The sequence below is a fragment of the Coenobita brevimanus genome, chromosome 64 (assembly GCF_032717465.1).
Source record: "Coenobita brevimanus isolate Jiangsu-jjx chromosome 64, ASM3271746v2, whole genome shotgun sequence".
NCBI classification, from domain to species: Eukaryota; Metazoa; Arthropoda; class Malacostraca; order Decapoda; family Coenobitidae; genus Coenobita; species Coenobita brevimanus.
In genome coordinates, this window is record NC_137017.1 from 18,685,610 (window position 1) to 18,703,572 (window position 17,963).

A 17,963-nucleotide genomic window follows, 5' to 3' on the forward strand; every position below is an offset into this window, starting at 1 on the left:
GCGATGTCTCCTCAGTTTTTCTGTGCCTTCTGCTAAATCGATATGGATCAGACTGAACATACCTTGTCCAAGGCACATCGATGGATGACGTATGGGCTTTAAGGGTTAACCCACCCCGTCCCGTCGACGTATGGGTACGTTGCAACGATTTGCATTTGCCAGTCCCGGCGACGTACCAGTACGTCGTGCAATTGCAAGGTCCCTAATTTGCACAATTTTCAATTTTCGCGCGTGATTTTTCATATGTATACACGGGACACCTTCCTCTATTCCTCTATAAGATGCCAATCAGGGACAATTCCTTACACCGCATAACCTCCCCCCTCCCCCCCTCACGCCATTGTCTTGGCAAAGGACCTGCTACCAGTGACCTGGCTAGTAAAGATATTCAGGGCCAGAGTGATTCCCCAATTGATGACAATGTGGAGGACAATGTTTACATAGCATTAGAAGAAGAAACAGCCAGAAATAATGATCAGGTAATGTGGCAAAAAAAGGTCAGGAATGGTGATTAGTTAGTGAGTGAAACAATGCTTATAATGCCTTTATTACTACTTGAAAACCAATATACTCTCATATTACATATACATTCGTACCAAGTAAATAAATAAATACCGTTTATGAGTGGATAAAATAGTTACCCTCCCATAGAACTCTTTTTCTTTGTTGCCAGCATGTTAGAAAACCCAATCAGGTAAGGAGGAACTCCTACCTGGATTGGGTATTTTAAACCTCAGGTGAGCGATTTCTCTATGAATTTTCGGTTTCTCTCCAAAAGCGAAGGTTTTAGCCAAAAAATTTTTTTTCGAAAATACCTCGGGACTGGGGGATGTCGGAGGTGCGGAAAACCTCGGGACGTGACGGGTTAAACGCACACACATTTTCTATTTCCTCCTCATCCAATGTCACTGTACATTCAATGACTTCATTTCTCTTGAAGACCATCACTTTTACCTACATTCACCTTTAGATTCCATTTCTTACACACATCCCCAAACTCATTCACCAAGCCTTTGCAGCTCCCCTTCGTCTTCACTTAACAACACAGTATCATCCTCAAACATCAGTATAGGGAGTTTTCACGCACTGCCATCTCTCATTAGGGCCACTTCAACATTCACTGCCCCCTACCTTGTATCTCTTTCATAACCCCATCCAACCATCAAGACATGACACATCCCTGTTTCAATTTAACCTTCATATAGAAAAATTCACTCAGTTCACTGTCCACATTCACTGTAGCTTTAGCATCCTCATACATACTTTTCACGGCATTCAAGAACGCATTTACTCCATATATTCTTAATACTTTCCTATATCCTTGTGTATCCATCCTGTCACATGCTTTCTCCAACTCCAGTCATTCAGCCATATTGAGACATCAAAACACACATGGGAATATCCACATTGATGTTAAACACCAAGAAAACTGCATAAACAACAAAAATCCACAAAAAACTTGAAGAAGGTTGGAAAATCAGTTTTCTTTCAGTGACATGAGTGATAGCTGCTTCCGGACACACACACACACACAAAAATCCACGGTCAGATATGCCACCAGAAATTGGTTATACAGTAATCCCTAAATTATCTGATGTAATAGCCAAAGGCATGTCCAGGTAGTGGCGATGTCCAGATAATGAATAATATCCCCCAGCTATACCCAGACCTTACCTGTACCCAACCTCCGACTATACAGTATATACCTAACCTATGTGTACAGGACCTCTGCTTACTTTGGGAGTGTTTTCCGGTCATTCAGGCATATTTAGACATCAAAACACACTTAGGAATATCCAAAGCAATGCTGAACACCAAGAAAAAAAAGAAAAAAAAAAAAAAAAAAAAAAAGAGAACCAAAAAACACCCTATCTATACACCACTGTATGTATAGTACCCTTCCTGTTTTTGGCACTGTTTTCAGGTCAGTCTGCCATATTTAGACATTACACATAGGAATATCCAAGTAAATGCTAAACACCAAGAAAACCATGAAAAAAAAAAAAAAAAAAATTGAAAACCAAAAAACACCCTACCCATACACTACTGTATGTACAGTACTTCTCCTAATTCAGGCACTGTTTGCAGGTCAATCTGCCATATTTAGACATCAAAACACACACAGGATTATCCATATTAATGCTAAACATCAAGAAAACAATGCAGAAACAACATACATCCACAAAAAACCTGGCCTCCTTCCACTTTTATAAGTAACTGATATTTTATAAGCTGTTCTTTTGTTATTTTCAGTGTTTTATTTCTACTGACAGGTATTAACTTTATTTTTGAATATGCATTCCCTCCATTCCTTCCTTCCTTTCTGTCTTTCTTTACTTCATTCTTTCCACATCCTTTTGCCTATGGGTGACTTTACACTCCCTCTTTTGTCTTTCTGTCCTTCCTTCTTTCCTCTTCCTTCTGCCTGTGGGTGACTCACCACTGAGTGACAAGCCAAATGGCTTCCTGTACACCAGGAAACCATTTACTATGCTGGGTGGTAACCATGAAATCAAATTATGGTGCCTGGTGGTTTAGTGGGTAATTACAGCACTCCAATCGGATTGAGCCGGTGAAGGTTTATATCCAAGGGGTGTTTGGGGTTTTTGCTCACATAATGCCACTCAGGGATGAGTGAAGCTGGTCACTGTCATCTTAAATGTCAGGACTAACTTGCCTAACCCCGGGCTGTTATGCTCCTCATGGGGCAACGTAGGATTGGATGATGGATGGTTGGACTTTTTATTTGTGGCATCTTTTACCTTGTCTGGCAGCATATGACCTAGGCAGATGCACCACCAGATTTTAAGTATGTTCAGTCAGTCAGTCAGTCAACCACAAAAAAACTAAGGACAGTTGGAAAATTAGTTATCTAACACCAGTGATAACTGCACCTTGGCCACAAATAAATTCCACAGCCAAATATACCACCAGAAATTGGTTAAATTGGTATAAGTGGTATGCCATCATTGTCGTTGGTGTTTATACTATAGAAACACAAAAAACTGATGTGTAAAAGTACAGAAGTGCAGTGAAAATATATAGCGTTCAAGAGTAAGGCTTACCTTCGTATAACTTCCCACCATCCTAGTGCAAAATTTTACCGACACCCTCCAGGAGTTAAGCACATATCTGGATGCAGAATTTCATGAGCTTGCTTGTGGTCATTTCGGAATTTCGATATGGCCAATAGTATTTGAATAAATCACACAAAAAATTAAAAACTCATGAGTCAGTGCTATCAGCGTGAGGGAGGGGAGGGACTGAGGGATTGAGGGGAGAGCCAGGAGGGTATGGAGGAGAGACTGGAGGGGAGGGAAGCAAGTCTGTGGGCAGGATTCTCCCCCTTCTGTCACAAGGCAGACAGGCGCTTTTACCATATATTTACTCGTGGCTTGTGTTCTGTTAGATGTGTGGTGGCCAATCAGAAACAAAACTCTTGGTTACCAGGCAACTTTGGATGTTCAGTAGAGAGGCGGATGGCCGCTGTCACCAAACATGTACTCATGGCTTGTGGTTTGTGTTCGGTGCGTGGTGGCAGTTGGAAAAGATTTAGCCCAGTGGCCGCGCGACTTTGGACATTAGATGGGGATGCGTACGGATGTTTTGACACCGCTTGTGAGTTACAGTCTTATTACTCAGGTGCTGGAGGTTTGTTGGGAGTGATCAGACCAGCGTGCGACTTCGACCATTCAGCTTAGGGGCGGATGGACATCTTAGCTCTGGTCGTGGGTTATGGCCTATTTCCCGCTCATGGCTTAAGCCCAGCAGCTACGATGCTGAATATTTGAACTTGTCAGCTGGCCGGCTTAAGTTCTCGGGGACTTCTATGTCCAGATAATAGCAAGTAAATTCAGATAATGGTTTAATAGAGTCAAGGTCCAGTATCCGGATAATGAACAAATCCGGATACTGCATGTCCGGATAAATGAGGGATAATATATTGGTGTAAGTGGTATGCCATCATTTTCGTTGATGTTTATACTATAAGATAAGCTAATAAAAACACAGAAAACTTATGAGCAAAATCACAAAACTGCAGTGAGAATAAAAGTTATTCAGGAGTAAAACTTACTTTCATATCACCTCCCACCATCCTAGTGCAAAATTTTGGCCACATCTTGCAAGAGTGAAGCACATGTCAAGGTGCAGAATTTCATGAGCTTTCTCGTGGATTTTGCGGAATTTTGATACAACCAATAGTATTCAGATACATCACCAAAACTTTAAAAACTCATGGGGCAGTGCTTTCAGTGCGAAGGAGGGGAGGGAGTGAGGGGGGGAGAGGGAAGGCCTGGCTAGCAAGGCCAGGAGCATGGGTGGGTATGGAGGAGGGACAGGATGGGGGGAGAAGTGAGGCTGAAGGCAGGGTTTTCACCCTTCTCATGAGGTGGATGGGTGCTTTCACCTGGCTTGTGGCTTGTAGTCTATCTTACACCTGCATTAGTCATTGGGAAACTGAACTCCCAGTGATCAGGCAACTTTGGACATTTGAGGTAGAGGCAGATGGGTGCTTTCGCCTGACTTTGGCTTGCGGTCTGTGTTTCACTTGCAGTGGCAGTTGGGAAAGACTAATCCAGGTGGCCACACAACTTTGGACATTAGGTGTGGATGCTTACAGGCGTTTTGACACCACACGTGGTTTACAGTGGGTATTACTCGAGTGCTGGAGGTTCGTAGGGAGTGAACAGGCTAGCGCGCGACTTTGACTGTTCAGTACAGGAGCAGACGGATATTTTAGCTCATTTTGTCAGTTACGGCCTATTTCCCACTCAAGGCTAGAGCCTAGCAGCCATGATACTAATTGTTTGAACATGTGGGCTGGCTGGCCAAAGTTCTTGGGGACTTTTACGTCCGGATAATTGCACGTAAATTTGGATAATGGTTAATAGAGGTAAGGTCCAGTATCCAGATAATGAAGAGGTCTGGATACTGCACATCTGGATAAATGAGGGATTACTGTATAAAGAAAACTTGCCAGCTGATGTGTATTATAAAGATGTATCGTACTATACTGGGTAAAACAGACAGAAGACAATGACAATTGAACCCTTAGTATGCCAGTTGAAAAAACATAACCCGGAATGCCATGTGGGGTCTTGAGAGACCCCAACTTAATTTTTGGCTTTGTGCCATATGCACAAAGTTACAAATGTTAAATTTTGTACATATGTTGCCCAGGACACGGCACATGTAGCCAGTCCACCATGTGTCTGATTTGTGCTTTATTTTATTTATTTATTTATTTATTGTATTGTGGGAGCACTCACCATCCACTCACTCGATGTAGTGTTGCTTTGGGTGTCTGCCCTTTCCTCTCTTCCTTCCTTTCTCTTCTGTCTTTCTTTCCTTCATTCTTTCCTCTTCCTTCTGCCTGTGGGTGACTCTACACTCCCTCTTCCGTATTTCATCACTCTTTCCCCTTCCTTTTGCTTATGGGTGACTACACTGAGTGACAAACCAAATGGTTTCCTGTACACCAGGAAACCATTTACTACGCTGGATGGTAACCATACAACCAAATTATGGTGTCTGGTGGTTTAGTGGGTAATTAAAGCGCTCCAGTCGGATTGAGCCTGTGTAGGTTTATATCTAAGAGGTTGTTGGGGTTTATTGCTCACGTAATGCCACTCAGGGACAAGTGAGGCTGGTCACTGTCATTGTAAATATCAGGACCAACTTGCCTAGCTGTGGGCTCCTATGCTCCTCATGAGGCAACCTAGGAGTGGATGGTGGATGGATGGATGGTAGGATGGTGTGTATTTTTTAATGAAAGTAAAATATTTGTGATTTTCTTCAAAATTTTTGAAAGTTTGCACATGTAATAAATAATTTGGCATACATTTTTAGGCTACTTCATTCTTATTCGAGGTCTTAACATAATACTGTAAATGTATGTGGATGTGATAGGAAGCGTTATGAGGAACACACTGAGGTGGTTTGGCCATGTGGAGAGGATGGAGGGTGAAAGACTGACGAAGAGAGTGTATGTGAGTGAGGTGGAGGGGGGAAGAGGGAGGGGGAGGCCGAGGATGAGATGGAGGGATGGGGTGAAGAGGTATATGAGAGAGGGGGGTGTGAGTTGGGAGCAGGGCAGTGAAATGGCGGGGGACAGGGCGACTTGGAGGCTATTTGTTTGTGGCCACCCCAAACGGGATTGAGGCGTCTGGCAATAGATAGATAGATAGATAGAAAAAAAAAAACTATCATGAAAAGAAAATGACTTGAAAAATTTGGTTGAATCTATGTTCAGAACATACAGTAAACAGGACTGACATTTATATTCTGAAAACTCCAGAATGATTTACAGAACAAGTAAACATAAAACCAGATTGACATACAGTAGAACCTCTTTGGTCCGGACCACTTTGATCTGGATTTCTGTTAATTCAGACAAAATTTAAAAATAATAAGCTCCCAGAAATATGTTGAAAGTAATTCTAAAGTCACTTTCAGTATCGGCGCAGAAAGCAATCGTCATTCGTTTAGTCTCGGATCACGTTAGGTCGCAACATGGGCACCTGTTTAAACCCACGCTAGCATTCGTTCCATCAACTAGTTCACCAACCATTTATATTTTTATGCTGTATTTCAAAAGTTAATCCTCCTTACCGTGCCCCTTAATGCAAGTGTAGCTTCTGCAATGAATAAAGGTGTTAAAAGGAGGAGTTTGCTTACACAAAAATGGGTCAGAATATTCTGCACTGTTTAATGATTACTGTAGGTTATTTTTTGTACTTAAATGTGCTTTACTTGAACATCAAACATTAGCTTCATGCCCATATGGGCGTTATCAGTATGCCAAAGATGACAATGTATTTTTTGCCTACATAAGTTTTATTTTATTCCAAATATTACAGTTAATTAATTAACTTATTTTTTTTGCCTACACGGGCCTTAGTCACTTACTACAATTTAAAATGTAGGCTAGTTTCTTGTCATGGCCTTACCTGTAAATTATGCAATACAAAACTATCGTACATGATTAGTTTGATTATTTTAGTATCCATTCATCTTTTGCAGTTACGTAGGGGTGACATATGCCACATATGTTAATAATTAACAAACATACCATATGTAGATAGTTTTTGGTATGAACTGGAGATTACTCTGATGGTCCGGACAATCTGCTAATTCGGACAACCCTTCCCCCCCATATAGTCCGAATGAGAGAGGTTCGACTGTACCAGTATTTATAATCAGAAGGAAACCATTTACTATGCTGAGTGGTAACCATATAACCAAACTAAGGTGCCTGGTGGTTTAATGGGTAGTTAAGGCGCTTCAGCTGGATTGAGCCTGTGTTGGTTTATATCCAAGGGGTGGTTGGGGTTTATTACTCACATAATGCCGCTCATGGATGAGTTAGGCAGGCCACTTACATCTTAAGTGTCAGGAACAACTTGCCTAGCCCTCATGGGGCATCACAGGAGTCGATGATGATGATGATGATGATGATGAAAACCCTTGAATGACTTTAACATCAGATAAATCACTGCAGGTATCATTATCAGCATCAGAAATGGGAAGATCTTCTAGATTCTCCCCTGCTGTCTCTAGAACATCTCAACATTCAGTGATATGGTCAGTAATATCAAGAATCTTGAAAAAAAAAAAAAAAAAAAAAAAGTTACATTGAATGCTAGGTGGAGTGCCGGATGACCCCCAGTGATGTTTGCGCCCTCCTAACTCCTGAACTGTAAGAGTCTTTCCACTCAAATGTTGTGTGCTTATACACTGACCAAAGACAAACAAGTCATGGTTCACCAGATCCCCAAAACAATAAGTGGCTGAATGGCATCATTTAAAAAATGTGTTGTGTCAATCTTACCCCACATGGCATACAAGGGGTTAAAGCAGCTAACATTGTCAGCAGATGTGTTGGCCAAAACTCTAACCTGGTCACCACTATCCCATTGAAAATCACTTATGACCCCAGCATGTGATGTTGACCATCATCCACTCACTTGATGTAGTGCTGCCAACTGCTTCTGTTACCTGTATCATTCTTTTTTTGTGTCTGTCATCCTCTCATCTTGTTTCTCCCATCTTTCCTGTCACTTTTTATTACTCTTCTTTCCTTTTCAGGTGGCTGTACATTGAGTGACAAGCCTAATGGCTTTATGTAAGCCAGGAAACCATTTACAACACTGGGTGGTAACAGTACAACCAACCCACATGTGTTCCATACATGTCAGCAGATGGATTGGTAGAGGGTTAATGCCCCTCCCCATAAAACAACTAACTCAAAAACAAATGGCCACCCCTTGTGGGATTATGGCGTCTGGTATAGATAGATAGACTCCAGCTTGTCTAATGATGCGCTAGTACTGTACATTATAAGGACATACTTTACTGAGGTAAGACAAACATAAGATAGTTAATTTAAATAGGTATAAAACAGTAAATACTGTCATGATGTGATGTCATTGCACAGTTGACTTGAAATGTCTTGGGGGGGCATAGCACCAGAATCAGTTTGCATACAGTACAAAGTGACAAGGTTGTAAGTAGGGGAATGGGTCATGCTTGGGTCAGCTATGTTAGCAGGCAAAACCCAGGTTAAGTCATGTCAGTTTAAGTTGTTTAATCAGAAGTGATCCATTTATTGCCATAAGGCAAATCAGGTCCATTCTCATCCTTTAAGGTCTGCTTACATCCATTCACCCATGTTCTGACTCAAGCAGATCAATTGAGAGCTGTTTCAGTTCATTTATCAGCCTCTTTCAGATCCTTTGAAATCCATCAAATCCCTGTAGGGCCAAGCTTATGAAGGAATAGTCAGGGACAAAAGTTCACCACTAATTCCAGTCCACACATACATCACATAAAAGAAAATCATCTGTGGCCAGAGAAGCATATCAGTCCTCTCTCAGCATAGGAATGTTAGCAAGCAGAGGAAAGTGAAAGGTAAGAGGCAAAATATAAGGTGAATATTATCTCTGACCGAACATGACAAATCTGATTCTTGTGAGTATAATGTAATGGTGAGCGGTAGGTGGGGGCACTCACCATCCACTCTTTCAATGTAGTGCTGCTCTCGGGTGACTGCTCTTTCCTCTCTTCCCTCCTTTTTTCTTTCCTTCCTCTTCTGTCTCTTTTTCCTTCTTTCTTCCCTCTTCCTTCTGTCTATGCATGACTCAACACTGAGTGACAAGCTAATTGGTTTCCTGTACACCAGGAAATCATTTACTATGCTGGGTGGTAACCATATAACCAAACTATGACGCCTGATGGTTTCATGGGTAATTACAGCACTCCAAGTGGATTGAACTTGTGCAGTTTTATATCCAAGGGGTGGTTGGGGTTTATTGCTCATGTAATGCTGCTCAGGATTATATCCAAGGGGTGGTTGGGGTTTATTGCTCATGTAATGCTGCTCAGGAATGTGTGCAGTTTTATATCCAAGGGGTGGTTGGGGTTTATTGCTAACGTAATGCTGCTCAGGAATATGTGCCTCTGGTTACTCTCATCTTAAATGTCAGAACCAACTTGCCTACCCCCAGGCTCCTATGCTTCTCATGAGGCAACACAGGATTTGATGATGTATGTATGAATAATGTAGTTGTTTTTTGTACAGTATACAGATTTTGAAAAAGTTACAAAATATCTTGTACTGCAGTATGGCCACCAAATTAATCCAGCAGTGTCAGTGAGACAAGCATCATGTAATGGTGATCAGGCTGTGATTCCATGTGCAACATATAATTCAGTTGAAAGTTAATTCAGTTGAATATTTGTTAGAGAAGCAAAAAATGGATGAGATGGGCAGAGAAAAGTCGTTAGTATGGGCTGTGATGGTAGTAGGTGGTGAGACAGGGTAATCACCAGTACATCCTGTGAAGATAGGTGTTGTATGAGGGGTTGGCATGTGTGATTTCAGAGAGATTTCTGTTAGATATTGGATGTAGAGGGTGAAAAGGGTTAGAATAGGTGGAGAGATGTTGACTGGATCAGCAGGGATGATGGTGACTGGTGGATCAGGGCAGGGGTGTACAAATCAGAATAGTAAGGTTGTGGTGAAAAAATATTTCAAGATAAAGAACAAGAACAAGGAAAGTTAGGGTGATAATGTTGTACTCCTAAATATAACAGTTATGCATAATGATATTATTCTCTTGTTACCAGTAGCAGTTTAATGCATTCATTACAGTAACATGAATAAAAATTTCTGTTTCAGGTGGGGCTACTTGGAGGTGAGGAGTAATCCAAAGTTTCCTGATGCAGTGCAGGCATATGCTGCTGGTCTGGCTGAAGGGGCACTCACCCATGACATGATCTATAAAGCATACAGGTAAGGGTGAAAAAACACACACACGCACCCACTACTGCATCGTACCTGTATTGTTTTTTTGTTTTTTTTATTACTTAATTTATTCAGATGGAGAGAACACTTTAAGGAATTGTTGAACGTAGAGGATGGAAGTAATGCGAGTATAAGTGGCTGGGGAATGGCTGGGAGAAGGAGGGAGGTGAGAAGACAGGAAGAAATCAGTAGGATAGAAGTTGTGAAAGCAATGAAGAAAGTTAAATCGGGGAAAGCCCCAGGAATTGATGGAGTGTGTGGTGAAATGCTGAAGCATGGGGGAGAGATAGTAGTAGAATGGATGTGGAAGATGTGCAGATTGGCCTGGGAGGAAGGTAGAGTCCCGGAGGATTGGAAGTCAGGTATTATTATTCCCTTGTACAAAGGAAAAGGGGAAAAAGAAGTGTGTGGTAATCATAAGGGCATTTGTCTTCTTAGTATAATAGGAAAAGTGTATGGTAGGATACTTATTGACAGAGTTAGAGAAAGAACAGAGAAATTAGTTGGAGAAGAACAGGGAGGCTTTAGGAAGGGAAGAGGTTGTGTAGATCAGATATTCATTCTTAGATCTTTAGTGGAAAAGTTTCTGGAGAAGGGAAAGAAGGTGTATGTGGCTTTCATGGATTTGGAGAAAGCATATGACAGGGTGGATAGACAAGGATTGTGGAAAGTGTTAAGAATATATGGAGTAGATGGGAAGTTGTTGAATGCTGTGAAGAGTATGTACGATGGTGCGAAGGCTGCAGTGCGTGTGGATGGTGAACTAAGTGAATTTTTCTCTTTGAAAGTTGGTTTGAAACAGGGATGTGTCATGTCTCCATGGTTGTTTAATCTGTACATGGATGGGGTAATAAAAGAGGTACAAGGTAGGGTAGTGGATGTTGGAGTGGCCCTGGTGAGAGAGGATAGTGTTTGGAAACTCCCTGTACTGTTGTTTGCAGATGATACTGTGTTGTTGAGTGAAGACGAAGGGGAGCTGCAAGGCTTGGTGGATGAGTCTGAGAGAGTGTGTAAGGAACTGAATCTAAAGGTGAATGTAGAGAAGAGTAAAGTGATGGTCTTTGAGAGAGGTGAAGTCAGTGAATGTACAGCGAGGTTGGATGGTGAGGAATTAGAAAATGTGAGTACGTTTAAGTACTTGGGTAGTGTGATGAGTAAGGATGGAGGTTTGGAGGGTGAAATGCTTGAAAGAGTACAGCAGGGACGAAAGGTTGCTGGTTCTTTGAAAGCAGTGATAAGAAACAGGGAAGTGAGCATGGAAGTGAAAAAGTTACTACATGACAGTATTGTGATACCAACTCTAACGTACGGAAGTGAAGCTTGGACGTTGTTGGAAGGACACAAGTCAAGAGTGAGAGCAGTGGAAATGAGTTATTTAAGAGGAGCCTGTGGAGTCACATGGAGAGACAGGCTGACAAATGAGGATATAAAGGAGCGTTGTGGTGTGGATGTGGATGTGATAGGAAGCGTTATGAGGTACACACTGAGGTGGTTTGGCCATATGGAGAGGATGGAGGGTGAAAGACTGACGAAGAGAGTGTATGTGAGTGAGGTGGAGGGGGGAAGAGGGAGGGGGAGGCTGAGGATGAGATGGAGGGATGGGGTGGAGAGGTGTATGAGAGAGGGGGGTGTGAGTTAGGAGCAGGGCAGTGAAATGGCAGGGGACAGGGCGACTTGGAGGCGATTTGTTTGTGGCCACCCCAAACGGGATTGAGGCGTCTGGCAATAGATAGATAGATAGATAGATTATTCATTTTTTTTAATGCAAGAAAGAAGGAACCAGAGGCCAGAAGCCCACAAATAGTTCCCACAAAAAAATAAATAAATAAAAAATAACAGAGCCAAATTCAAGATTCGTTCATTTTGAGATACCTGGACACACTGCATTTGAAATACTGGAGGTCATAAACAGTAGGAAATACAGACACAGGAAGACAGTTTAGAGTTGACTTGTTGCATATGTGAAGGACTGGGAGTAATGGTTAATTTTGCATTAGAGAATTGGACAGAAAAGGGATGAGAGTCTGTTGCTAGACGGTTGCTATGGCTGGAGAGATGAAAGTAGACAGTTCAGAGGAGCAGTGACCATTGAAGTAGTGATAGAAAAGAGATAAAGGTGCAGCAGTGCGGTGAAGAGAAAGAGGCTGAAGGGAGCCAATAAAGAGAGGAGAATTAATGAGACGAAAAGCCTTTGATTCCACCTTGCTGAGACTATATGTGGGGATCCTCCCCACACGAGAGTTGTACTGTACTCCACACGGGCGAAGTAAACCTGTATATAAAGGCAACAGTTGTATGGGAGTTGAGAAGTCAAAGAGTGGACTTAGCACACTTAATCTCTTGGAAGCAGATTTTACAAGAGAGGTAGTATGATCTTCCCAAGATAAATCCTGAGAGAATGAACGTCAAGTATGTTCAGTGATGATGCAGTATTGAGTTGAACATTGTTAAAAATATGAGGATACTCCTGAGGAAGATTTTGGCAAGTTGAAAAATGTAAGAACTGAGTTTTTGATGCATTAAAAACAACATGGTTACTTTTACACTAATCAGAGATATGAGCCAAGTCATACATTAGGTATGCTATAACCTCATCCCTGGTTTGTTGAAGCGATTGTTGAGAAGGACTCTGCAAGAAGCGAATTGAAAGGTAAAGGGTGGAGTCATCAGTGTTTGAGTGGATATGGTTAGATATATGGCTTAGAAGGTCACTGATCAGTGGATGGAAGACAGTTGGTGATAGGACAGAGCCCTGAGAAACACCACTATTAATATTCTAGAAATTGTAGGATGGTTTTTTTTACAACCAGCTATAGAATGACCAGAAAGGAAGCTAGAGATGAAAGCACAGATAGAAGGATAGAAACATAAGGGGGCAGTTTGAAAATTAAAGATTTATACCGGACTTGATCAGTAGTCTTTGAGATAATAAAGTGTAGTGGCAAAGCTTTCGCCAAAGTCCCAAAAGGAGAATGACCAGGAGTCTGAAAGGTAGGTGAGAAGTTCGCCAGTGGAGCGACCCTGATGGAACCCATACCGACGATCAGAAAGAAGGTTGTGATAGGGAAGGTGCTTATAAATTTTTAAAGAGTAGATTTGAAAACTTTTAAAAACCAGGATGTTAAAGCAACTGGGTAATAGGTAGAGGGATGGGAATGTTCGCCCTTCTTTAGGACAGGCTGAATGGGAGCAAACTTCCAGCAAGAAAGAAAGGTACAAGTTGACTGACAAAGGCGAAAGAGTTTGCTTAGGCAGGGTGTAAGCACAGAAGCACAGTTCTTGAGAACAACAGGAGGGACACCATCAGGTCTACATGCCTTGTTAGTATTGAGGCCAGTGATGGCAGAAAATACATCAATTGAAGAAACTTGAATGTCAGCATTGATGAAGTCAGAGGGGGGAAGTGATGGAGGAACAGCCCTAGAATCATCAATGGTGGAATTGGAGGAGAAAGTTTGAGCGTAGAGTTCCGCTTTATCATTCATCATCCAGTCCTATGTTACCCCATGAGGAGCATAGGAGCCCAGGGCTAGGCAAGTTCATCCTGACATTTAACCCGTAAAAGACGGTCATCGGAATGTTTTGACATACACTCAGGACGGGCATAATCGGCGGGTGTGATATGGTGGGGGATTTGTGGGGGGGAGGTGTGGGGGGGTGTGGAGGTTGTGGGGTGGTGCAGGGATGGGGACTGGGTGCTTGGGGGAGGTGAGGGGTGAGGGTGGGGGATTATGGGTGGAGGTGTTAAGTGGGTGGTCAGGAGGGGGGTGGGGGGAAAAAGGTGAGGGTGGTAATGGGGGTTGGAGGGGTAGGGTTGTTTGGGGGGTGTGGGGGTGGGGGTGGAAGAGGGTAGGGGGTGGGGGTGTAGGGGGAGGGTGGTAGAGGTAGGGGGATGATGGTAGGGGGTTTGGGGATAGGGGGTGGTGGGGATGGTGGTGGGCAGTGGGGGGAGTGGAGGGTGGTGGGGAAGTGGTTTAGGGGATTGGGGGTTGTGGGGGGCATGGGGGTGGGGGTGGGGAGGGTATGGGAGTGTGGGGGTTAGAGGTGGCAGGGAGCTGTGAAGGTTATTGGGGGGACGGTGGGGGGGAGTTGGGGGCGATGGGGGTTTGGAGGTGGGGTGGTGAGGGGAGGGTGGGGGGTCAGGGTGGGAGGGTCAGAGTGGGGGTGGGTGGCAAGTGGTGTGTGGGTGTGGTGGTAGAGGGTTGGGGTGGGTGGGGTTTGTTTGGGGGTGTGGGGGGTACTTGACCACATATGCGGACACCTGTCTTTTAGGGGTTAAGTTGTCATCCGTGAATGGCATTATGTGAGCAGTAAACTGCAACCATCCCTTGGACATAAACCTGCCCAGGCTCAGTCCGATTGAAGTGCCTTAATTACTCTCTAAACCACCAGACACCATAATTTGGTTATACTGTATACAGTGTAGTTACCACCTAACATAGTAAATGGTTTCCTTGTGTACAGGAACCATTTGGCTAGTCACTCAGTATAGAGTTACCCTTATACAGAAGGAAGAGGAAAGAATGAACGAAAGAAGGACAGAAGAGGAAGGATGGAAAGAAGGAAGGAAGAGAGGATAGGGCAGTCACCCGAGAGCAGCACTACTTCAAGTGAGTGGATGGTGAGTGCCCCTACCTTCCACTAGCACCCCCACCTACCACTAGCACCCCCACCTACCACTAGCACCCCCACCTACCACTAGCACCCTTACCTACCACTAGCGGTCCCACCTACCACTTTCTGCTTTATCAGTAGAAGAAACAGCTACAGGGCCATCAGAGTGGAAAAGAGGATGGAAGAATGATAAGGTAAAGTTGTCAGAAAGGTTTTTGGCAAGGTGCCAGAAGGAGGGGGAAGAATTTTAGTTGGAGAGTTCAGAGCATTTATTATGAATGAAATTATTTTTAGTAGAGCAAAGGATAGACGTAACAGAATTACGGGCAGAAATATGAGAGATGAAATTCAGGGGTGAGTTGGCTCTGGTATCTTTTGTAGTCCCTCTCCTTTTTGTGGACAGCATTAGAACAAGCCTGATTAAACTTTTTTTTTTTTTTTTTTTTTTTTTTTTTTTTTTTTTTTTGTGTGTGTGTGTGTGTGTGCATTAGTCACAGGATAAGCAAAAGAAATGTATGCTCCTGTGCCTGAGAGAATAACTTGAAGGCACACTCAGATGGCTCTTGCCCATGGCAGCAGTTACAGGGAAAATCACAGAAGTACTGCCCGAGAGCCTCCCAATTAGCAGCTCCAAAGGGCCACAGCCACTGCTTGTTGGGAGGGTATATAGGCCTTACTGGAGCAATAGGACAGGTTAAGGTGATGAGGTGATCAGAGGAGCCCAAAGGAGAGAAAGGATTAACAGCATAAGCAGAAGGATTAGTAGTTAGAAAGAGGTCAGGTATGTTGGAACCCACTCCAAGGCAGTCAGAGATATGGGTAGGATGCTGTACAAGCTGCTCTAGGTCGTTAATGATAGAAAAGATATCTTGTTCACCTGGTGGAATAGTGAATGGAGAGTAGAGCTAAAGGTTTTGGTGAACATTGATATCACCTAGGATGGAGATTTCAAAAGGAGATTTTTATTGAATGTGTTCCGTGTTAGAAGTAAGATAGTCAAAGAATTTTTCATAGTCAGTAGAATTATTGGAAAAGTAAATAGCACAGTTATATTTAGTCAGAGAATGACAGGGTAACCAAAGCCAGAAAGTAGAGAATTCAGAAGATTCAAGTTCAGGAACACAAGAGTAAGATACAGTAAAAGTCTTCTCATTCAGCATCTGATCTTATGGTATTTCCAGTCTTTCGGCGGTTCTCATAAATAGTCCAATTACAAATGTTCTGTGCACTTCCGGCACATATGCTGAGCCGATCGGCCAGTTTGGCGCTGTTGGCACTTGATCTAGTGCTTTTCATAATACTGTAATTTTGCACTTTTCATAATAATTAGTGCCAGTTTCGTTTTCGTTTTTCGTTTTTAAAGACTCCAACATGCTTGCATGTGTTGGCCTTGGTCACCTAATGGCGGCTATCCACGCTGCATGAACCATTGCAGACTCCCTGTTCAGTCCCTTAACCCTGAGGTCACACTTAATGACCTTGTCCCATGTCTTTCTCAGTCTGCCCCTCATAACCCCACCCCCAGTATTAACACTTCTCACCTTCCTCACCCTATTATCCTCCCCCATCCTCTCCACATGTCCAAACCATCTCAATCTACCTCTCTGCATCACAACACCAATACACTCCAGTCCCATCCTACCTCTCAACTCTTCCATCGTAAACCCAGCCCCTCCAGGCCTTGGACGCAGGGACGCACTGCACATCCACCTAATCATTGTCATTTCTGTACGTCTGAGCCGGCGAATATCTTCCTCCTTCACTGCCCAGGTCTCACTACCATACAGCATTACACTCCTAACACATCTATCTACAAAGACCTCTTAGCACGTAGGGAGAGTCCTCTCAGTGTCAGGAGAGGCAAGAGCTCCCTGAACTTCTTCCAACCACTTCTCACCCTAGCCACAGAGCTAGCTCCAGCCCCACCTTCAGCACACATGTCTCCCAAATAACAAAACTCTTCCACACACTCAAGAGATTCACCAGCAAGTTCAATCCTTTCACGTCTGACAATCTCCACCTGCTCACCCGGACACGCCGTACACATAAAATCAGCATTATCTCGCAGTCTACCTCTGATACATCCACCATTGGCTTTAAAGTTAGTATAGAGAAAGGAGGATACAGAGAAAGGTTTACTATCAGGACGCCTCAGACAGCTGAGTCTTGGTGACAGAGGAGGAGAGGTGGTGTTCAACAGAGAGAAAGTTAGAGGAGAGGCCATGAATGTTGCAGAAATGAATATAGAGTGAGTCAGAGAATGCCTCCAGGCATCTTGCTTGGTTGTCACTGGGAAAGGGGTGGATGATGGGGACTTTTATGCTCCCCCACCCCCTGAGACTCCTAGGCTTGGTGTTAGGATGCCATTTTTCTTAAATTTTGAATTATAAATTTAGTGTGTAATGTGCATGTAGTTTGGTGTTGACAGTTAGATGACCTTGTATTGGAGAGGAAAGGGGTGGATGATGGGGGCTTTTATGCTCCCCCACCCCCTGAGACTCCTAGGCTTGGTGTTAGGATGCCATTTTTCTTAAATTTTGAATTATAAATTTAGTGAAATGTGCATGTAGTGCGGTGTTGACAGAGGACCTTGTATTGGAGAGCATGCTGGCCTACTCCCTGTGTTCCTGGAACACTGAAAAGATTCAGCAAAGAGAGGTGGTCAGAAGCCCGTCCTAAGGGCTGATGAAACAGGTGCTCCAGCTGTCCCTATCATCAACTTTTCATCCCTCTTGGGAGTACCGCTCTGTTTGACTGGTGCTACAGTCAATCCTCTTGTAGTTACAAGTACTCAATAGTAAACATTGAGGGTGTAGAGTGGGAGATGTCTGCTTTGTGCAATCTGAGTGGAGGGAGGTGCCACCCAGCACCCAACCATAGTTGGACATACATTGTATTAAATGGTATCAGGAAGGATATTTTATTAATCAGAAACATTAGTTTATAGCACAGATTTACATTATGTCTTTGATCTTTTGGTGCTGTAATCATTAAAATTATATGGGTTAACAGTATAACAGTGTAGCAGTACACAAAGATTACT

The 17,963-nt window shown here is 43.1% G+C and overlaps 1 protein-coding gene across 1 annotated transcript in view; it reads left to right on the forward strand.

The window, feature by feature from the left end:
- lama (phospholipase B domain containing lamina ancestor) overlaps window positions 1-17,963 on the forward strand; it is a 242,324-nt gene that overhangs the window by 13,643 nt on the left and 210,718 nt on the right. Inside the window, exon 2 of the mRNA XM_080276085.1 lies at window positions 10,181-10,294. Within this exon, the coding sequence (XP_080132211.1) occupies window positions 10,181-10,294 (114 nt within the window). The remainder of the gene's footprint in view (window positions 1-10,180; window positions 10,295-17,963) is intronic.